Raw genomic sequence first — 21,817 nt, 5'->3', positions numbered from 1 at the left:
GTAGTGTGTGTCAAATTCATCCCGTTCAGCATTCTCTCGTTGTCCCCATCCGTAAAAGACGCCTATTTTTTACCCAACCCCTCGGACCCGGTATCACCACCACAAAACAAAAAGTCAAAATGCCCCTCCCCGCCGGCGTCTACCGCGCCGACCACGTCGGTTCCTTCCTCCGCCCCAAACCCATCCTCGACGCCCGTGAAAAGCTCGACACCCAGTCCATCACGCTCGACTCCCTCCGCGCCATCGAAGACGAGCATATCTCGACCGTGGTCAAGTCCCAGGTCCAATCCGGCCTCCAGTCCATCACCGACGGCGAGTTCCGCCGCGCCTGGTTCCACATCGACTTTCTCCAGCACCTGGCCGGCGTCGAGCGCCACGGCTCCCTCTCCTCCACCAACGTCACCTCCCACGGCGTGACACCCCCCAAGATTGTCGTCTCCGGCAAGCTAGGCCACCCAAACGCCATCCAGGTAGAGGATTACAAGTTTGTCGAAAAGGAAGTCGCCAAGGTATCCGACGGCAAGACAAAGATCACAACCAAAGTCTGCATCCCCTCCCCCACCATGGTCCATTTCCGTGGTGGTCGCGAGGCGATCTCCACAGAGGCCTACCCCAACCTCGACCCGGACTTCTTTGATGACTTGGTACAAGTCTACCAGGCTGAAATTGCCGACCTTTACGCTGCTGGATGTCGGTTTGTCCAGCTGGATGATACCAACCTCGCGTACCTCTGCGACGAGGGGATGCGCGCCGAGGCGGCCAAGCGCCACGGTGTGGACGACCCCCAGGCCCTCACGAAGCAGTACGCAAAGTTGATCAACCGGGCGATTGCTGGCAGGCCAAAGGATATGGTTATCGGCATCCACCTCTGCAGGGGTAACTTTCGGTCTCAGTGGTTCGCCGAGGGGGGTTACGAACCCGTCGCGGAGACGCTGTTCAAGGAGCTGGATGTGGATGTTTACTTTTTGGAGTATGACGACCAGAGGTCGGGCGATTTCCAGCCGTTGAGGTTCTTGCCCGAGGGAAAGATTGTCGTTTTGGGGGTCATGAGCAGCAAGAAGGCCGCGTTGGATGACAAGGAGGATATCAAGAGGAGGCTGAAGGAGGCGGCGGGGTATTGTCCGCAGGGGCTGGACCAGCTTTGCTTGAGTCACCAGTGTGGGTTTAGCTCGACGGTGGAGGGGAATGATCTTACCGAAGAGGAGCAGTGGGCCAAGGTGAGGCTGGAGGTCGAGATTGCGAAGGAGGTTTGGGGGGAGGATTTGTCTGTTTAGATTGTTGTCTGATAGGCAGAGAGTGTGAGTGTACTGGCGTTCAACAGTGATACCCCGGGTGAGATGTAGGTTCAACAGCCGGAATTTGGACAGTGGAAAATGTATGAGAATAAAAAAGAGACAAAAATATCTCCATGTCTCCAATTGGTCGAGTTGGCTCTCACCTGTGACCTCTTGATGCTCATATAGCAGGTCTATGCCAGGTAGTACACATGCATAAACTCGCGATAGCAAATCTTCCCATTCATCTAGCAAGCAAAATGCCGACCCCAATGCTACTCGTTCTTCTTCCCACCCTTCCGCTCGTTTTCCCTAATCACATCTCCCATCTCCAAATCGCTTTCTCTGCGCCCACTGGGCCAAGTATTCCACGAGCGCTCTCTGGGTTCTCTGGGCTCTCTGTAACTCTCTCTGATGCTGGCCGTCGGCTCCGAGGTCAACGTAGAGTCCTCTCCCTCGCTGCTAACAACAACTCTCACCGTCCTGAGAATCCCTCCTTCCTTGGGCTGCTGTTCATTCGAACTAGCTGATCTAATGTTGTTATGTCCTCCGGTGATGGTGGTAACAGTCGTCATATTTCTTCCTTCGCTGGAACTCGCGCCAGCAACGCCTACTCGGGGAACGGGCATAGACCGAATCGGTGGCATAGGTGGTGGGTCTTCCGCGGAGGAGGGTAAACCTCTAAACATTGCGGACAAAGAGATCATGGACTCGGAATCAACAAGGGGGTGATGATGTTGATGTGCTTGGGCTGGGGGCCGGGGGAGGAAGCTTCTTCGGCTGGCTCGTGAAGGATTCGTGATTGGGTTGGTCATATCGAGTAGCTCACTTGCGCGGCACGAGCGGCGCATGGCGGTAACTTGGTTATGAAGAAAGAAGCGGAGGGCAGGGATGGAGGCCGCAGTGATGATTACGGTCGGTTCGACGAAGTGGTATGTAATGAGGTCTATCGAGGTGTCTGGACAGGAGGGTGGTCAGTGGAGGTTTGGGGCGGTCTAAATAAAAGAACTTACACGAAAGATCGAGGTCGAGGACAGAGACGCAATTGATATACGAGAGTTTCATAATCCCGAGGATGCTTGTTCTATAGTAGGAGTAGTGGTGGTCAGTTACGGTGCGGCAATGGGATGAGGAGAGGTGAAGAAAAGACACACACGCAACCCATGCTCAGCGCGACGGCGAGACCGTACTTCTCCGCCTTTTTCATCCGAAGCTTCCAGACCATGATCCAGGGTAAAAGGGACAAAATAAAGTCGGAGATAACGCCCCATACTAGTCCCAGTCCCAGCATTGTTAGTTACCAGGCTTTGTCGCCGTCAGACAGAGTAAACTTACCAGCATAGAAGATCCCAAAGTTCCAGGCTGTAGTCTTGTTGACACACTCTTGCTGCATGTTGTTGTCGTTAATCTTGACCGACATCACCACCGCGACGATGAGGGTCGTCAAGATGGTGATGGCGGTGGTGGTCTTGAGCAGAGCCCTCTGCCAAAACACCGGGGTGATCCTCCACAGCAGCAGGGCGGCGGAAGTTTTGGCCGCAGCCCCTGAGCAAGAGCTCAGGGCCTGGGCCACGGAGATCAGCGCGGCGGCGCCCTTGGGAAACTTGTCCTCCACCTGTTGGTGGAGGGTGTAGCCAAAGTTGGCTACCGACGCTAGCAGCAGCGCCAGGCTTCCGAGCGTGAGGAGCTGTTGTTGACCGTTAGCACGCGGCGAGTGTGTGAGGGTTCGCAAACGAGGGAAACGTACCCAGGCGACCACCATGAGATTGTCGTCCAGCATCACCTCCTTTCCGTACTTGGCTTTTGAAAAAAGCCGGAGGAACACAGCGCAAAACGCAATCACCGTCATTGTGGTGACGGTGGAGATGAACTCCACCGTCCGGTCCGAGGTCTCCATCGTTTTGGCGATGGTGGTGGTGGTGATCTGGTTTTGTGAAGGCTTGAAGAAAAGGTCAAAGTTTGAAAATTGAACGCGTCGAAAGGCGTCAAAAGTGTGCCCTAGGCCTCGACAGATGGTGGCTAGACGTGGAAGGAGCGTTCGAGGCTCTATGCAGGCAGCTTGAAGGCCTATTCGAAAGCTTATTAGGCCTATTTGGATAGTGAACAGGCCTATCTGGATAGCCAAGAGGCATCAAACTATCCAATGAAGGCCGATTGAACGTTTGGAGAGGCATTTGAAGTTATTAATTAGGCCTTCATTAGATAACTTGAGGCCTTCATCACATCATCGGAGACCTTCATTTGACATCTTCAGGCGTCTTCCCAACACTAGGAGGTCTTACGATTATACCAGCAGGCGTCCGCCTTGCAGCTCGTACCTAATCTCAGAGCGGAGGGGTTGGTGGGTTACCAACGGGAAAGCATGTGGAAAACGCCCCCCAGATCGCCTTTCTCAGGCCAAGGAGGACGGCACGTACGGGGTTGACGGTTCCAAAGTAGCAGGTTCAATGCAGGTGAAGCAAACTCCTTGTTCGACGGACCCGTCTGAGGACTTCCATGGGGCATTTCGATGTTCAGATGAGTGAGATGGGTGTTACATATATACGATAGGCCAATCAACCTCTTTCCATCATTGTTTGCCTTGGTTGATCAAAGTATCTTACCACGTGGAGCCAGCTGTGTAGCGCATCCCAAGGTCCAGTTGCTCCGCGCTCGCTGATGGCTGTCCCGAGTCAGATCGGATTGTTAGCAGCAAAAAATGGGAATGGAGGCAAGATGGATAGTGTTGACAAGAATCTCAATATCTTGATCAAGTAGGTAGAGTAGAGACCCAAAGCTGGATGGATTATCTTTCGAGTGGAACGACCGTCAGTTACTGCTACGGAAAAATAATCGCAAATCGAGCTTTTTGACTGTGTGCTTCGATCTGTCAGAAATCTGAGGTGTAGGTCTTTTGACTCTGACAGCCTTGCAAACACATCATTGTCATTATTTAAGGGGGTCATACAGGTGACAAAGTCATCGAATAAACATGTTGATTGACCTACAGCAAGATGGAATTGAAGAGTTATCGTAGAAATTATGCCACGTGCTGGGAATACAAACTCTAGTTGCTAGAAACCAGATAAAGCTCGAGATGTGGCGTTACAAACAACGCTAAGACTTTTGAGGCGCTGTTGGTATGTCTCACATCCAGCAATAACCCAAGGTCCAGAGCTTAAGCTCCTCCACATGGCTCAAGCCTTCCACGTATAGGCTTACAGGTCTCTAAGATTGTCAGGAACAGTCTTCCTGTAGTCCAGCTCGATCGGGTGGCTTGGCCAGATTGCCATGCCCTCCTTGCGCCAGGTATCAGGCTCGATGTGAACGTTGAGACGGTCGGGATGCTCGGTGGCGTTGAATACCATGTTAGTCGGCTTCTTGACGTCGTACTTGGGCCAGACAGGAAAGCCGGGGACTAGTAGTACAAGAAAGGTTAGTGCGTTGTCACTACAGCCGTATCGTCGCGCAAGAAACATACCAGAAACCGCGTTGGGGTTGCCAGTGTAGATGTAGGCAATGAGCTTGGCAGCAATGCCCTGTGACAGCTGAAGATGCGCCTCAGAGCCCTTCGGAATTGGCGGGTTGTTGCCGTAGAGGTCGTGTTCCCTTGGGAACCGGAAAAAGTAAGAGTAGTCTGTGGAGTGACCAGCAAACCCAGGCTTAAAGTTTGTAAAGTTGGTGATCGGAAAGGAGGTCGGCCACGTATCGAACCGGTACGAATATGCCGTCATGCCTAGCTCAGCAAACTTCTGCGCGACAGCCCGGCGACCAGCGATCACGAAAAAGTCACCAAACATCGAAGCAAATCTCCGAAACTGCTTCCCACAGCGTAAGCCCCCAGCAATCCTGAATTCCTCGCACAGACGATCTGTCTCCGACATTGGCAAAGCGTAGGGTGGACCCTGGGCTTCCGCAGGGTACGCTCGCATGATGAGGTCGAGTGTCTCATTCCGTGCGTCAAGGAGTAACAATCTAAGCATCGCGTGGACATCCTCGTCCGTGTCCAGGTCTTGGGGTAATGATTTGGAGGGGCCCAGGCCTTCATCACTACCGGTTCCGATCAAGACAGACACATCGCGACGGAACTTTCCCGAGAGAAGCTGGAGCGTCGGAGGCATGGACACAAAGTCTCCGTCTACCATCGGCTTCCAGACTTCCAAGTCGGCCACTGTCATACTTGCTTCCCACAGCTGGTCCCCAGACAGTCCCCGCAGACAGGCCAGAGTGTCTTGGGCACCAGTACAGTTTGTCGCCCGAACAATCCCCTTGTAGCCGGCAAGAGCGTCATAGCGTGTTGGGTGGTGAGAGTTTCCGACGCCTACTGACGAGCTGACCATGATGGCTCCCCGAAAAAGCCTCTTCTCGCCACGTTGGTCTCCGTAGGCCAAGATCTGATGAGTGATGGAGTGGCTTCCAGCAGATTGACCCCAGAGTGTGACCTTGTCCGGATCGCCGCCAAAAGCGGCAATGTTTTCATGGACCCATTGCAGGGCTATCCGTTGATCCTTGAAGCCCAAGTTGGTGACGCCTTCCTTAGCTACCTCAGCACCGCCGGGGAACCCAAGAAAGCCGACACGATAGTTCAGTGTGACGGCAATAATGGGCATCTGCTGGGCCACGCTTGCTTGGACGATGTAGGACATGTTCGAGTTGATATCGGCGCCGAAACCGTCAACAAACCCGCCGCCGTAGAGCCAGACAACGACAGGGAGCCTTTTCTTCTTGCCAATGCCAGATGGTCGAATGACGTTGAGATTCAGGCATTCGTCCGACTTCTCGGTCACATTTGCCCTTTCCATGTCTGCCGGCGGCGCATAACAATAGCAAATGGCACCATTGTACTCGGCGGAGCGGGAACCTCTCCAGGACTCGTCCCAAGGGGTGGGATTTCCAAGGACGGGAGCTCTGGCGAAGGGGATTCCGAGAAACAGATCCTGAGAAAACTCGGGGAGGTAACGGCCGATGTAGGTACCGTTGAGCGTAGTTGCTGAGGGGGCTTTGTGGCTCCCAGCAAACGCAACAGGAAGAAGAGCGAGATAATGGAGTAACATGTTTGCAATGGCCGATGCTGGCTCTCTGATTGATGAGAGAGCTGTTTGTTCAAGAGCCCTGGAATACATCATCATTTATAGCTGAGAATCATGGCGGTGATCATGTTGTGATACTGTTGGCTTTGTAAGTTTTTCTTGGTTGCGGGGCAAGGTGGAATCTTCATCCTTCCCAGTCGCAGTGAGGGCATCGACATGTTCCTTCGAAAGGCCTGCAGGGCAAGGCAGAATCCTCGCGCGGGAATAGGAACGGTTAAACTTGATGGAGGAGCCAGCATGCCACGGAACCGGTGCTCGCTACGGCGGGAATGACACGGCCGGTAGGACCCCGCGCCCATAGCTCATTCTACCAAGGGGAAAGCCGCATGGTAAGCCTCGTTTGTTCCCGGGGCCAACAACGTTCAAGGTCCTAGAATAGATTTATCTTTGGTGTTACGGGATTCACAGCCATTGGCTGTTCAGTTCGAATAGCGTGCCGTGGGAACCGCCAGAGAAGGCGACTGACCACTAGAGTGCCGTGGAACTCGTTCTTCCGCTCCGAAAAGAGCTGACGCCAGGGACTTGTGTAAGTCGGGCATGATGTGGGTGTTTGCTGATAAGGTATCGTCAGCATAGCAATCGTTCGCCATAGCTACACGTGGGGTGCTAGAATTGGAGAAATGTGGGGAGAAGTCCAATGCCAAGGGCGGGGCACCGACAGACTTGAGCGGAATTGGGGACAGCTCTTGGCATATCCTCGAACACACCCTTGGACCTGCCGCCGTTGTGGCGAGTTGCCTCTGACATACTCAGAAGACTTTTGGATTATTTGAGAGCCCTTTATGGCACCATGGCTATTTCTCCACGTTTGGATGGACCTACAGGCACAGGCTGGCGGCAGCGATGATGGGTTGACTAGATCGTCAGATCCTATCAAGTGAGGCCTGCCAAGCGAAGTATACCAACGAACCCCGATACCCGCCCTACCTACCATGGAACACCATCATTCGAGATCCCAGGCCGTCTGGGAGTGTTGAGTTTTCCGGATGATGACGGCTGTGATCTGTTCTTGTATCAGCGAGGCTAGGCAAGCAATGGCGTTGAACCTCCGACAACCAGTCGATAGTCCACCTCCAAAACCAGAGCTTAGAAATCCCGATTCTATATTTATTCGTTACTGGGGTCTTCCGACGAATTCATGCATCCATTTAGAACCGCTGCATGATCAGGACATAGAATGGTACGCTAGGTCTCGGAAATCAGGACGTCAGTGAAGGGGCTCTGGTCTGCATCATCGTTGGATACTTAGTACCCGTTATATTACGTCGCAATCACAAAAAGTCGCATAAAGACTTGGAAAACGAAGAGTTGGAAGATGATGTTGAAGCCTGAGAGACTTTTCTTTCCTGGGTGGAGGAGGCATGTTTCCGAAAGCTGCGTTTAAAAGAAAGGAAAGCAAAAGAAAGAAGAGGATGACGACGTAGTTGATGAGAAGTGGCATTCCTACAGACTACAAGGAGAAGCGTATATTCAAGGCATGATGAACGGTGAGGCGATTTGAGAGCATATCATCAACCGGCCAAGAAAGAGATGTATGGAGATTCGATGAAGGTCCGGAGGCCTGACAGGCGAGTGTCAGAGCAATCACGACCGACCGTTGGTGCGATGCCAGGACTTACGTATGCGCTCCTTCTCAGACATGTTTTGGGATAGGGCAGCTTCCTAGCCCGACAATTACCCTCCTGCGAAGACACTGTCCACGGCCATTTCTCATGGATCATCGCAACTCAGTCTTATACTCACCATCGACATTCCATGTCCGAAAGTATTTCTCGAGCCTCATCAGGTCTAGAAAGTCCGCAGTTAAACGCCACCCGCCAGCATGGACACTACGTACCTCCACAGGCTTCGCTTAGGCCTTGTCCTGGCCTCGGTCACGCTTCCATACTTTTGCTCCTCCCTGGATAGAGCATTCATCGGCACGGTGCTGCCGGATATTACCGACCACTTCAAGTCTCTTTCGGACATTGGGATGTACGGGGCCGCATAGGAAGCTTCTTTGAAAGGCTAACCGAACATCGTTGCATATTACAATGCTGTGGTGCATGGACTTGCCGCTTTTCTGGATCCGATGCTCGCAGGAGCGCTGGCAACCAAGAACAATCGGCGGTGGTGCTTTGCTGTCAATGACTTGATTAGTGTATTGGGAATTATTGGGGTGCTTGCGTTCTTCCACACTGGGGATACAAAACCAGGATCCCCGGGACGGTTGGAACAACTTTCAGTGGTGGATATATCAGACATATTCCACCGTTCCCTGGCGATATGATGTTTCTCGACCTGGCTCTGTATCTCGGGGATCGGCACAGCCTGGTTTCCTTCTCGTGGTATTTTCAACATGATGAGTACCTGTTTCGCGGCTATGAGATGCGTCATGATGTTGTTTGTTGTTGAAGACTTGGCGGTCTTCAGGTTGAGAGCAAAGAATCGCACTCCCTCCGGCAGTCTCCATGTGTTCTTCATGTCTGGGAGTGTTGCAGTTTTGCAGTATTATGTAAGTTCCCATGCTCTTCCACTCTAATACTTCAATAGAGGTCACTAACAGCCTGACCTCGTAGCTTTCTTTCTGGCTTCAAGTCACACAGAATCAAAAAGCGTTGGAACCAGGAATGTCGATTCTTCCATTCACACTGGCAACTGCTTTCTCCTTTACATGCTTTACTCGTGCGGTTGGTCAACAAGAAGGCACTCTGTTATCCATTCGCGTCACGCATGTCGTGGTTACGGGTTGTTTGGAATTATCTCCACAACCATGTTTGCGCCCTTGACCGCAGAAACACAGCGGATTGCACCCCAGATTGTCCCTGGTTTAGGCGCTGGGATGGGCTCATCTTTGGATCCCAATATCATTTCACGGGCAAGCCTTGGTTCAGCAGATTCGACGGAGGCAACAGTGGCGATTATGTTTTCTTCATGGCCTCGGCGCAGCTATAGAACTACCGGTTGCCCATCACCTTTTGATGGCGCACATGTCAAAGCTGTGGAAGGTGGAACACCCGGAAATTCTGGCGGAATATTTGGAGCTAGATTGCACGGCATTGGGGCGAGTGACTTCCTCTGATTCTCTGGGAAAATGGGGCTAAGGGTGTTGTACGGACAGTCAATGACGGCGGTGAGATGCTCAGCAAGGTTGTGCGGGGATACAACGAAGGTATCATGAAGACGCGTCTAGTGGCCTGTGTGCTTTGCAGGAGCGCTGTCGGTTGAGACTTGACAATGTGTGAGATAGCAGGCAAACCCATAGGATGATAAAAACAGCTGTGTTGTTGATGGTATTTAATGGGCATGGTGATTCAAATCATCATCGGACTATGGGTTGATGACTGCGTCAACGAAGAGAAGACGCCTGGGCAGAGGCAAACCGTCGACGCGAGAAAATTGGCATGTTAGTAAGAGAAAACACGCTTTTGTCCATGGAAGTAGGTGTACAGCATGACAGTTCGAGGCTCGAATGTTTTACAATGTGGCGGGTGCTGTCAGCTGTGGGGCCCGAACAGACACCTGCCAAGAGGTGAGTTCGTCAGCATCACGAGATCTTGGCGTTATCAGTACACCCCTCCTGCCCACGCTATTCCCGTCGCACAATCTCGAATCTCGATGGATCTGCACGTATACTCAGGCCTCGCAGGCGCGCTTACCGCCGGGTGTCTCCGCGGTTACATCTGAACCAGCGCATCGAGACCGTGGTCTGATCAAGCCAGAACGTCCACGTTTGATTAGCCCCTGGGTCGGGCCGACCGTCCAACGTCCTGCTTAAACGACATCGGACGCATGGAAGCTGATGATGATCATGATGGACAGACGCTTACACGATAGCAGTTCTTCGTATCGACGCCTTTCACGCCACAGATGCCCAGAGCCGCAACGTCGCCGTTGCAGACTGGACGTGGGGTGGTCGAGATAAGCTTTTTCGGTGGCTCTGGCCACTTTCAAGTACCGCCGGGGATCCACATCAACGGAAGCAGTGCCGTCGCCGGCTTCGCCAACATCACTTGAATGCGGCAACGCGAAGCAGTCGAGACCATCTGATCAAAAGAGATAAAGAAAGGTCAGCAACCCATCGCCTTCAACACGGTCGCTATCATGCCTTCGCAAGCTTCTTTAGCATCGTTTCCAAGAGACATTCTCTTCTTGGTTCCACAACAACATTACACACTTCACACATAACCATGTCGTCACTACCAACAAAGTACACTGTTGGAGATTACCTTGCCGAACGTCTCGCCCAGATTGGCATTCGCCATCACTTTGTCGTGCCGGGTGACTACAACCTCGTCCTCCTCGACAAACTACAAGCCAACCCCAATCTCACAGAGGTGGGCTGTGCCAACGAGCTCAACTGCTCGCTGGCCGCTGAAGGGTATGCCCGTGCCAACGGCGTCTCGGCATGCGTCGTCACCTTCAGCGTCGGCGCCCTTTCCGCCTTCAATGGCACCGGCAGTGCCTACGCCGAGAACCTGCCACTGATTCTCATCAGCGGCTCACCAAACACCAATGACGCCAGCCAATTCCACCTCCTCCACCACACCCTCGGTACGACCGACTACAGCTACCAGCTTGAGATGGCAAAGAAAATCACCTGCTGCGCAGTTGCCGTCGCCCGAGCACACGAAGCCCCTAGGCTGATCGATCGTGCCATCCGCCATGCCCTCCTAGCCCGCAAGCCATGCTACATTGAGATCCCAACGAACCTTTCTGGAGCCGAGTGTGTTCGTCCTGGACCCATCAGCGCCGTCACCGATCCCGTCACCAGCGACAAGGCCGCCCTCGAGGCAGCTGCCAATTGCGCTTCCGAGTACCTCTCCGGCAAGCTCAAGCCTGTCATCCTCGTGGGTCCAAAGCTTCGTCGTGCAGGTGATGGCGCTGAACAGGCTCTTATCAAGCTCGCTGAAGCCATGGGCTGTGCCGTTGCTGTCCAACCCGCAGCCAAGGGCATGTTCCCAGAGGACCACAAACAGTTCGTGGGTATCTTCTGGGGCACCGTCAGCACCGACGCGGCAGACTCCATTGTCCACTGGGCCGATGCCCTTCTATGTGTCGGCACCGTCTTCACCGATTACAGCACAGTAGGGTGGACAGCCATGCCCGACATTCCCCTCATGGCCGCCGAGATGGACCATGTCACTTTCCCCGGCGCCCACTTCAGCCGCGTCCGCCTCGGGGAATTCCTTTCCCACTTGGCTACGACAGTCAAGTTCAACAACTCCACCATGATCGAGTACAACCGTCTCAAGCCTGACCCAGTGCTTGTCCGCACGGCCACCCCAAGCGACGAGCTCACCCGCAAGGAGATCTCGAGACAAATCCAGGCCCTTCTCGACTCCAAGACCACCCTGTTTGTCGAGACAGGCGACAGCTGGTTCAACGGCGTTCAGCTCAAGCTTCCACCAGGTGCCCTATTCGAGATTGAGATGGCGTGGGGTCACATCGGCTGGTCTATCCCCGCTGCTTTTGGGTATGCCCTCCGTCACCCGGACAGGAAGATCATCGTCATGGTGGGTGATGGATCGTTCCAGGTCACTGCTCAAGAGGTGTCACAGATGGTGAGGTTCAACCTCCCCATCACCATCGTCTTGCTCAACAACCGGGGGTACACGATCGAGGTGGAGATTCACGATGGCAGCTACAACAAGATCAAGAATTGGAACTATGCGCTGCTGGTGCAGGCTTTCAATGGGGAGGATGGCAATGCAAAAGGGCTGACGGCCAAGACGGCGGGAGAGTTGCAGGATGCGATCAAGGCTGCGGAGGAGAACACAAAAGGCCCGACGTTGATTGAGTGCTCGATTGATCAGGATGATTGCAGTCGGGAGTTGATTACCTGGGGGCACTTCGTGGCTGCGGCTAATGCGAGACCTCCCAGATTGCCTGGCGTCTAGGGTTAGGGAGGTTGGGTGGCTGTGGGGGGTGATGGTACGAATAATGGGGCTGTTTCTTTGCGTTGTTGAGATTTCTTTTTGGTGTTTGGGTATCGGTTTGGGTGTTGGTTTCGGATGATACATTGGGCTTGACATATCAGACATCCCGGTTGACATACATCTAGATGTAGATGATAGATGGCCGATCAGCATCGATTTGGATAATATTACTTCGTTTCATTACCTACCTTTTGCCCTCTTCCTCGGAAATGCAAGGCTCCTATCCAACTGCACCATGGTAACTTGCCACCTGTTACTCAACCACCACCCTCACCCCCTTACTCCCCAACCGTGGACTCGACACCCCAAAGTCGCACTCAAACTTGACGTCCGACTCGTCAGTCTCGTACAGCCTCATCTGGGGACCCCCAGGACGGAAGAGCACCGCTAGCATGATATACATATCGGCATACGCCAAACTATCACACCACCTGCCTGTCAGCAACTCACACCACTCCTCTATCCTCTATCTGGTAGGTAGGCAAAAGACTCACTTCTTGCCCAAACACATCCTACTCCCCTTGCTAAAAGGGTTCAAATTCCTGTCCATCCTTTTGTCGTACTCCCCCAACCACCTTTCTGGTTCAAACCCCCATGGATTAGGATAAACCTCTTGGTCGTAGTGCATGGGGTACATGGGCACAGAGATTGACGTCCCTTTTGGTATCACCCACGACTTGTACTCTATCTCGTCGTTAGGGAAGTATTTGGCCGCGTGTCGGGTTGCGCCTATGCCTAACCTCAAGGCATCTTTGATACAGGCGCTCAGGTAAGGGAGTTTTTCCAGGTCGGACCAGCGGGGGGTTGTGGTTGGGTAGCTGCGCATGAGAGTGGTGAGTTCGCTTTGGAGATGGTGGAGTTTGGACGGGGAGGAGAGGAGGTAATAAGAGGTTATGGTCAGCATTTTCATTGTGGTTATGCCGCCTGCGGCGAGGACGACCGAGGCTTCGGTTGCGAGGCGGGAGCGGGTTTTTTGGGAGGGGGGGAGGTCGGAGGAGAGGATTGTTTGGATTAGTTTGCGGGAGGTGGGGGGTATGGAGTCGGGGGAGGAGAGGGCAGTGTCGACGATGGATTCGGTGTACTAAGAAAGGGGAGTGTCAGTGGCTGGAATGATGGATGGGGACAGGAGGGGAAGGGGGGAAGGGTACGCCTTTTAGCAGGGCGTAGGCTGCCCCCTCGGGATGGAGCTTAGCTACGATGGCGGTTGGGAGGAGGTTGAGCATCCTTGAGAGAATGTGCAAGTTGAACAGCAGCGGTGTCTGCGTTCCGAGGCCCTCGAGGAGCTTATGCCAGCTTGGGGAAAAGTCCTCGTCTTCTAGCAGACCAATGCTCTTGCCGAAGCAAGTCTCGGACACAGCGTCGCCAACAAAGGCGGAAAACGCCCGGTTGAGGCTGATCACATTCCCGGTCCCCTTTGCCTTGTTGAACAGCTCCTCCACCCGTTTCGCGAACGTCCAGATGTTTTCCTGAGCCAGGTCAATCACACGTCGAGAAAACAAGGGCTCAAGGGGCTTCCGCCGCATCTTGTGCAAGTTGTGGTCTTCGGTGAACCCGTGCGACTCTCCGAATCCGAGAGCAGCTCGTTGCCGAACGTCGATGTTGGTGTGCCTGACAGAGCCAGAGACGTTAAGGACAGAGTAGAACTCTGCGTCGTTGATGGAGATTTCCCAAGGGTTGATTCGGACAATGGGGCCGTACTTGTCGTGGAGGTCCTTGATTTTGAAGTGGCCTTTGGCCCATGTAACGAGCTCGTAGTAGGATTGGTACCGTCCTGTTGCTGCTGCGAGTTTGGGGCCGGGGAATCGGGATAGGGGGGAGAGGAAGACGCGATAGATGGCTAGCCATATGCCGTAGAAACAGTAGATTGCCAGCAAGGAGAGCACCAAGGACCACGGGGTCATTGGGATGTTGGACGCCATGTTTACTCATTGAGCCGATCATGTTTCTCCTTCTGGGCCTCTGCCCCTCCTCTTTATTCTGGCCGGACATCTCAACAACTCCCCACCAAACCCGACTGACCTCATTTGGGTAGGTGTAGTGGAAGCTTTATACCCTGGCTGTTTTTAGTGCTGCTGAACCCGGACTTGGTCCTATTCTTTAGCTAATCAGTTGGGCAGAATTCGGGGATAGGAGCTCCAAGGTAAGCCATTGGGGCCAAGATGACGCTGTGTTCTTGGCGCTTTGCTTTTTGTCGTGAGGGCGGGGTTAGCCATCTTGCCTGGCTAGACCACCAAGGCGGAACAAGCCCTTATCGTCTTGTGCTAAGATGATTTCTGTCTAGTGACGGTATATGGCGGAGAGGGATTTACAAGTTCACCCACTATGGCCCCTTAAGCGACACCGACCCTTCCCGCAGCGCACACCACTAGAACTCTAAAGTCGGCCGACCAACGGACGTGCTCCCCACCATCTCCGTGCCGTCCCGTGGTTCTGGGCTATGACTACGGCAAACCTACGTCCAAAAACAAGCTTTCCAGATTAGTTCTTCTGGTAGGATTTATTGCTGGATAAATTAGCAACGACGTCTTAGGTAGCATTGTCACGACTTGACAGCCCCTCTCCCACCCACCCAACGACATGGAATCAATTTATAGAACAATAAATGGCTTCCCCGTCACGGGATTCAGTGCAATTTGGAGAAGGGATCGTCTCCCTGCAAGCACAAAGCCCGGGAATGAGCTCCAGCCTCAACTCACACCTCCATCCAGCCCTTGCTGATTAAGGGTGACGAAAGCTGCAAGAGGTGTCCATCCAACCGTCGAATGAGGTGCATATGCAGACGTGGCGAGCCAGGACCAGGGCAAAAGGAACGTGGTTGGAAGAGGGGAAAGAGACAAATTATCCTTGCGAATTGTACCCTTGCTGTATGTGCAGAAGGATGGGAGACTTTCCAGAGCTTCCCCGGACAGGGCACCGGAGCTGGATCGCAGCCTGGGTTTCCCTTCTGGGACCATTCTGGATTGTGATCCTAGCCCCCAACCTCTCACCTCTGGGGCTAAAACAACAACCGCACAGGGCCAAATCCGGTGACGGACAAGGATGCTATGTCCTGTAGTTCATCACAACCAAGAATGCAACCCCCTTCCTGAAGAGGTTTCTGCCACGAGGGAAGTCTTCCGAGACAAGCCCAACACATCCCATCCCCCGATCAAATATTCCTCCCGCCAATGCATGCCTGTCTCTACTAACATATGCAGTCAGCTGGAGTTTGTTGGCTGCAAGTAACTTGGTACATAGTTCTCATAACAAAAATTCGTACAAATGCCCTCCCACCGCCCACCATTCCACAGCCATAGACAGCGGCACAACACTCAAGTTCTCGCGTGGTAAACGTCCCAATGATGCACGCTGCCCTTCTCTTCTCCCTCCTCGGTCTCGCCGCGGCCGGCAGTCCAAAACCCGCTAAACAAACCAAAGTCCTCTTTTCTTACGAAAAAACCGTCCTGACCCCCTCCTCCATCCGCTCTTTTCCCTCCCTCTCCTTCGGCGACGCATCCAAACCTGTCCGTTCCAAGCCCAAATGCCGCGCCTTTCCCGGGACATCTGACTGGCCTTCGGCCACGGAATGGTCCAAGTTCGGCAACTTCCTCAACGGCTCACTGCTTCGACCCGAGCCAGCACAGGCGGCGTGCTACCCTGGCCCGCTGCAAAACCAGACACGTTGCCAGTGGCTCGTCACCCAAGCAGGACAGACACACTTCTGGCTTGATGAGCCGTTGACGACGCTGACGGAGTGGCCTCAGGGGAGCACGTGCGTGTTGAATGCTAACGCCACGGGGGAGTGTGAGAGGGGTGGGTGGCCAGAGTATGTGGTTAATGTGACGAGTGTGAGGGATGTGCAGGCTGCGGTAAACTTTGCGAGGAATAATAACTTGAGGGTGGTGATAAAGTAAGTGGTCTTGTGGTGATGATGAGGATGGGGTAGTATATCGCTGACCAAAGTGCGTAGAAATACCGGCCATGACTTTGGTGGACGGTCGATGGGTGCTGGGTCATTGAGTATTTGGGTACATAACCTCAAGACCTTCGAATATCTGCCTAGCTTCACGATGGGCAAGTACACCGGTCCTGCGGCGCATGTCGGGGCTGGGATTGAGTCTTTTGAGTTGTTCAACCACATGTTCAGGAGCAATATCTCGCTTGTTGGACCGGGCTGGGGGACGGTTGGCGCTGTGGGGGGTTGGGTATCTGTTGCTGGGCATGGGACGTTGACGTCCAAGTATGGGCTTGGGGCGGACCAGGTCTTGTCAATCAATGTTGTTACTGCCGACGGACAGTTTCTGACGGTCGATCCGTTCAACCATGAGGATTTGTGGTTTGCGTTGCGGGGTGGTGGTGGCAGTAGGTCTTCGTGAAATGGCTTCTTGGGAGATCCTATGTATGCTGACACACTGAACAGGCACCTGGGGCGTCATCACCTCCGTCATGGTCAAAGCCTACCCTCCCATCAACACCATCACCGTCCCCCTCAACTTCGGCAACATCGGCTTCCCAAGCAACTCCACCGACGGCACCTACCCCCTCCCCATTAGAGTCGCCACAGGCCAACCTCCCCCCAACACCAACTTCATGAATAACAAACCAGACCAGTTCTGGGAAGGCGTCAAGATCTCCTACAACTACTGCCTCAAAGTCCAAGAGCTCGGCGGCTACTGCTTCAGCTACATCTTCCCCCTCGGTAACAATAGCTTCGCCTTTACCTCCAACCAAATCATCCCCAACATCACCGCCTCCGAAGCCATTGCCGCCCTTCAACCCTTATACACTCAGCTCAACGCCCTCTCCATCCCAGTCTCCCTACCCTCATCAGGCCAAATCCCCCCAACCCTCTACGCCGGCAACGGCCAAAGAACGGGCTCCTCCAACCCAGCCAACACCCGCTACCGCTCCCGCCTCTTTCCTCGCAAGAACCTCGTCGACCCCGCCCTGTGGAACAAGACCTTCGCCGCCATCCGCTCGGGCGTTGAAGAAGGCGGTCTCGTCTTCCACGGCTGGGGTTACGCCCCAACATGCAAAAAGGCTGGGTATCCTGGGTGTGAGAACAGTGCTGTCCACCCCGCCTGGAGGGAGACTGTTCTCCCTGCTGCGCTCATGGAGGTTATCCCTGCTAGGTGGACAGCTGCTCAGGCAAAGGCGAATGATGAGCACACATATAAATACACCGATGTGTTCAAGCAGTTGACGTCCGGGGCGGGGTCGTATATGAATGAGGGGGATCCGGCGGAGAAGAATTGGCAGGATAGCTTTTTCGGAGTGAATTATAAGAAACTATTGAAGATCAAGGGAAAGAGGGATCCGTGGGGGTTGTTTTGGGCGCAGACGACGGTGGGGAGCGAGGAGTGGAGGGTTGCGACGGCGGATGGGTACCCTGCTGGGCAGAACGGGAGGTTGTGTCGTGTTTGAGATGGGGGAGGGTAGAGCTAACTGAGCTCATGGCTATTGTAGGTAGCTGAAAAATACCATCATGGTCAAATCTGTGAGTGCTGTTGTGCGAGATGTCATTCAGATGCATACATTCTTGTGGCGTAATGACAGAACCAGACTCCTAATACCTTGACAGCATATCCGAGAGCCCAAAGTTCCGGTGAAGGGGTGTCTAGATCTCATCCTCTACTTCTCTCAACGTTTCAACCGGTACCATACTTCCTCCAAACTTGGAAATTCCATCGTGGTACCCAAACCTCACTTGCTTTTTGTCTCCCGTCTCAGGCTTCACCCGATCAACCACAACCATTCGACCTTGGAGCGCGAATGTCAGTGGGTTGGACAAGAGCTTGGCCAGGTCATCATATCGGTGTTTCTCCGCATATTGGAGCATTTCGACACTGTGAACCTGAAACTCTCGATATGCAAGGAGTTTTCCCACAATCCTGGTAGTACCTTCTCCAAGCGCACTCCAGAGAAGCGCATGAGGGTCGTGGTAGTGATGCTGAAATGCCAGAGCTCCGTCATTGGCCAAGATAACGTCCACCATTTGCTCTTGGTCCGTCTCGACTGCCCACCACAACAGTTTTCCCATTTCCCAAAGATCCTCCCTGATGGACTTGTGTTTCATCAGTGCCTGCAATACATCTGCATGTCCGTTGATTACGGCGTACCAAAGTGCTGTGTGGCCGTCATGATCTCTGACAGTCGGATCTTCCCAGAGCAGCAATCTGACAGCAGCGTTAACATGTCCATTCTCGGCAGCTCGGGAAAGCGCGTTCTGGCCAAAATCGTCTGCGGTGGTCATTTGCCTCCCCATACTGCCAGGGTCAATCACTGTTTGGATCAGCGCCAAGGATCCAATCACAGAATCGTACCCCCGGTCTGCTGCCAACCATAGAAGATTGCGGCCGCCCATGTACTTGGCGTGTATGTCCGCCTTCTTCTTCTCCCATAAGACCGGGGGAAGGCTGGCACAATTCTCTAAGACCGATCGAAGGAGTAAGCGCTGGCAGCTCAACGGATTCGGACTGCAATCATGCTTGATGAGAGTCCGTACTGTCGAGTCGTGATTTTTGACTGCAGCAGCCCAGACAACGTCTTGATTCGACTTAATGCTGAGATCAAAAGTATGCCTGCCCTCGCCCCACGACAGAAGCTCTAAAATAATTTCTTTCGATCCCTGCTCCGCAGCCAGCAGCAGTAGCATACGAAACCTCCCGGCATCCACTTCAAGAGCCGTCTCTTCTAGCTTGAGGAGTGGTGAGAGTGTGTCAGCTCTGTCGCAGTTTTGAACCGACCATAGCAGTGCCGGCCAAACTATTGCTCCATGCTCAAGCAGTTCCTGGACCACCATGTCTTTATCCCAGATTATTGCGGCCAAGAGGGCAGTCCTGCCGTTCGAATATATCTCATTCACATCAGCGCCCTGGTCAAGAAGCCGCTGCAGAAGCTCGTAGCAGCCTTCTTGGATGGCGTAAGCCAGTGGTGTCATATCCTGGGGTGGGTTGTATTTTGTTGAAGGTAAAGGAGCAGAACGTTCCACGGAAATCAGAAGCCTGACCAGATTCTCAAGCCGATGGTCAAGAAACGAGTCATTGCCGGCTGTTACATCCCCTTTTTCAATGCGTAGCCTGATTTTGCGAAGCCATTCATTGCGCCCGTCGTGGTGTTCATCCAGACATCCTTCAAGGTATGTTCGATTCAAGCTCACCTTGAATCTCTTCGATTCCAGTTTGCTCTTTTCGCTCTTTAACCTCTCCACCTCTATTGCAGAGATGTGGTCCTCGGCATTCAATGACTTCTTTGACGCTTCCAGCTTCTCGATTTGCTTATTGAGCTCGGTCAGCATGTCGCGTGTTTTGTTTAGCTGCTTTTCTCTGACTTCAAGCTCGTTACCTTTTCGAGCCAAGCGCTGATTGAGGCAGTCTTCATGCTCCAAGGCGCTAAGAAACCTGTCTGGCAATCTGACCCTCGACAGCTGCTGAGTCAAATCGATTGTGGTATCAGGGGGTGAGACAATCTCTGACATCACAACAGAAATCCTTGGGTGGCCACTTAGCGAATCGGAGCTTCGCCACAAAGCGGCACCGATGTGCTGAGATAGGTTGCTGGCTTGCTTTCGGATGAAGATGCTCTTCCATAACAATTGCGCATTGTCTGCGATCTCTTTCAAGGTGGTGAAACATGAACAAATTGCAAGGGCGCAAGTCAGTCTGCCTTGTACGTCTTCAGGGTGTCGTGTGATGGTCAATATTAGAATGAAGTCGGGTAGCAGGTGACTCTCGTTACCGTGTCGTTGTAACCGTACCCAGGTCCGGTCTACAGCATCGGCGGAATCAAAGTCGGGGTCTACGTGGATCAGTTTGTCGTGTAAACGCCCTGGAGGATATACCTCAAGGACCTTGAGTAAACAACCTGATGTCCTGAGTCGGATCGACCAGCTCGGTTTCGACAACCTCGATATCTCTTGATCCCGAAACATTTGAATGTGAATCGATTGGCTAACGCTTCTGGAATCCGTCGTTTGCTTAGGGAATATCCTGGCGCTGTAGCTGTGGGGTCGAAAGTAATAGTCTCCAGAGGTGCTGTGCTGAAGAGGGATGCCAACGACATGCTCGCTTGTGTGATCTTTTGTTCCACAATTCAAAAGCCCGTAGGTACCGCCCTCTTGAGCTGTGTAAATGGTTGTTGTAATACAGAGGAATCCGCTTTCGATGACGAACTTGTTTGACGGAGAGCTGTGGGAGGCATGAGAAACAATAGCCCCACAGTACTCATAGTCCTTCGGAGACTCGGCGAGAGCCCCAGCAGATGCCCTAATTGTGTCCTGTGACTGTTCCTTGGTAGGATGTTCGTAGCTTAGACCCCTACTGATAGGTTAGCTCAGGTCAAACACGAGCTTTGCACCTGTTTGCTATTCTCACCAGGCAAATATGGAATCGTCGCGCAGCTTAAGCATGATTTCGCGTTGAAGCCGAGCGAAAGCATGATCATCACCGTAGATAATCGGCAGCGAAACGTCAAACAGTCCAAGGAGACAATAAGCCATGTCCTCTTTGCGCTTGGTGGTTCGCTTCGATGCCCAGGAGAATCGCTGAGCGACGCTTGCCCGGTAAAAATCACCATCTCCATACAGGAAGCCTTCGGGTATCCCCGTGGCGTGCTCAATCGACACTGCAAGGTCTTCTCGGGATCCGAGAAAGGTCCAATCCGAACCATACAGACTCAGCTCCTGAGGTGCCAGGAGCTCTTGAAGCGTCCATCCTCGCCGAAACCAACGGCTGTTCGAGAGGCGAGTGTTTGGTGTAGCATCGGCAAGGTATACGTAGCAAATCACAGCATCGCGATACCACTTGAACATCGAGTTGATTGCCTCGCTCAGCTCAACATGGTCGGTCTTGTTGATGCAACAGGTATCGATCCAAACATAACCAAGCCCGTGGAGCTGGGCCTGTTTACAGCAGCCATCGAGTTTGAAGACGCCCAGTGTTCCAGGCTTGAGGAGTCCGTCAATGATATCGCGAAAAGAAAGCTCTTCGTCGTCGTTGCCCCAAGTATGAGACAATATGGCGTAGGGCGGAATGTTGTCTGCCGAAAAAGACTCGAGTTTTTTTGTTGCTACGTTGACAAGATACATGACGACTGCAATTGTGTTGCCATGTGCTCTGGTGGCTAGGTAGACGACTGTCAGTTACTTCGTCGGGCCGCCACAGAAGTGGAGAGCGTGTGAGGGGATGGCGGCCTCTGTGGGCGGGGTTTATCATCGTAGCAAGCGATGTGACTGGTCGCTCGTTCTGGCACCTATTGGTGGCATCGGATCCCATACCTGCACCTGCAGGCTGCACGGCACATCATGATCGGAACAACCTCATTTAACAGTTTTTGTTGGAATTAATAAGAAAATATATTCTAGGAGTTCCCAGTCCTTATACCCATTTCCAACTCCTATACGCCCGCTGATGACAAGAACGCTAATGAAACCATTTCCAGACAAGTACGAAATTCCAAACCATACCCTCCTCCCTTCCGAACCGATGCTACGCTCCTTCTGATGCGATGATTGATCATGAAATCGTCATTGTCGTCGTTCTCACACCCAGCCGTCGTCGCCAACAATCCGACCAGCACC

General features: G+C 53.2%; 7 protein-coding genes across 7 annotated transcripts; 3 read left to right on the top strand and 4 right to left on the bottom strand.

Moving 5' to 3' along the window:
• Positions 1–119: 119 nt before the first annotated feature.
• On the top strand, positions 120–1,274 carry QC761_500500 (uncharacterized protein; the record flags this gene model as incomplete). The annotated part of the gene is made up of 1 exon (XM_062879298.1): positions 120–1,274. One exon carries the CDS (start codon positions 120–122, stop codon positions 1,272–1,274), a length of 1,155 nt encoding a protein of 384 aa, XP_062730565.1.
• On the bottom strand, positions 1,270–3,194 carry QC761_500505 (uncharacterized protein). The gene is made up of 5 exons (XM_062879299.1): positions 3,022–3,194; positions 2,610–2,961; positions 2,429–2,546; positions 2,288–2,358; positions 1,270–2,232 (listed from the first exon to the last, which is right to left on the bottom strand). The coding sequence occupies exons 1-5, from the start codon at positions 3,169–3,171 to the stop codon at positions 1,550–1,552; spliced, it is 1,374 nt and encodes a 457-aa protein (XP_062730564.1). The 5' UTR covers positions 3,172–3,194; the 3' UTR covers positions 1,270–1,549.
• Positions 3,195–4,224: 1,030 nt separating this feature from the next.
• QC761_500510 (uncharacterized protein) lies at positions 4,225–6,928 on the bottom strand. Its single transcript, XM_062879300.1, has 2 exons — positions 4,735–6,928; positions 4,225–4,671 (listed from the first exon to the last, which is right to left on the bottom strand). Exons 1-2 carry the CDS (start codon positions 6,380–6,382, stop codon positions 4,472–4,474), a joined length of 1,848 nt encoding a protein of 615 aa, XP_062730563.1. The 5' UTR covers positions 6,383–6,928; the 3' UTR covers positions 4,225–4,471.
• Positions 6,929–10,496: 3,568 nt separating this feature from the next.
• On the bottom strand, positions 10,497–14,696 carry QC761_500530 (uncharacterized protein). Its single transcript, XM_062879302.1, has 3 exons — positions 13,410–14,696; positions 12,756–13,342; positions 10,497–12,680 (listed from the first exon to the last, which is right to left on the bottom strand). Exons 1-3 carry the CDS (start codon positions 14,178–14,180, stop codon positions 12,515–12,517), a joined length of 1,524 nt encoding a protein of 507 aa, XP_062730561.1. The 5' UTR covers positions 14,181–14,696; the 3' UTR covers positions 10,497–12,514.
• QC761_500520 (uncharacterized protein) lies at positions 10,513–12,222 on the top strand (the record flags this gene model as incomplete). Its single annotated transcript, XM_062879301.1, has 1 exon — positions 10,513–12,222. The coding sequence occupies one exon, from the start codon at positions 10,513–10,515 to the stop codon at positions 12,220–12,222; it is 1,710 nt and encodes a 569-aa protein (XP_062730562.1).
• A 51-nt stretch (positions 14,697–14,747) lies between the features above and the next one.
• Positions 14,748–18,056, top strand: QC761_500540 (uncharacterized protein). Its single transcript, XM_062879303.1, has 4 exons — positions 14,748–16,150; positions 16,211–16,602; positions 16,661–17,737; positions 17,822–18,056. The coding sequence occupies exons 1-3, from the start codon at positions 15,600–15,602 to the stop codon at positions 17,662–17,664; spliced, it is 1,947 nt and encodes a 648-aa protein (XP_062730560.1). The 5' UTR covers positions 14,748–15,599; the 3' UTR covers positions 17,665–17,737; positions 17,822–18,056.
• Positions 15,087–21,404, bottom strand: QC761_500550 (uncharacterized protein). The gene is made up of 2 exons (XM_062879304.1): positions 20,613–21,404; positions 15,087–20,555 (listed from the first exon to the last, which is right to left on the bottom strand). Exons 1-2 carry the CDS (start codon positions 21,323–21,325, stop codon positions 17,858–17,860), a joined length of 3,411 nt encoding a protein of 1,136 aa, XP_062730559.1. The 5' UTR covers positions 21,326–21,404; the 3' UTR covers positions 15,087–17,857.
• Positions 21,405–21,817: the final 413 nt, after the last annotated feature.

Source organism: Podospora bellae-mahoneyi, chromosome 5 (assembly GCF_035222275.1).
Source record: "Podospora bellae-mahoneyi strain CBS 112042 chromosome 5, whole genome shotgun sequence".
Taxonomy (NCBI): domain Eukaryota; kingdom Fungi; phylum Ascomycota; class Sordariomycetes; order Sordariales; family Podosporaceae; genus Podospora; species Podospora bellae-mahoneyi.
The sequence above is the reverse complement of the archived record's forward strand: the minus strand, read 5'-3'. Positions and strand labels throughout refer to the sequence as shown.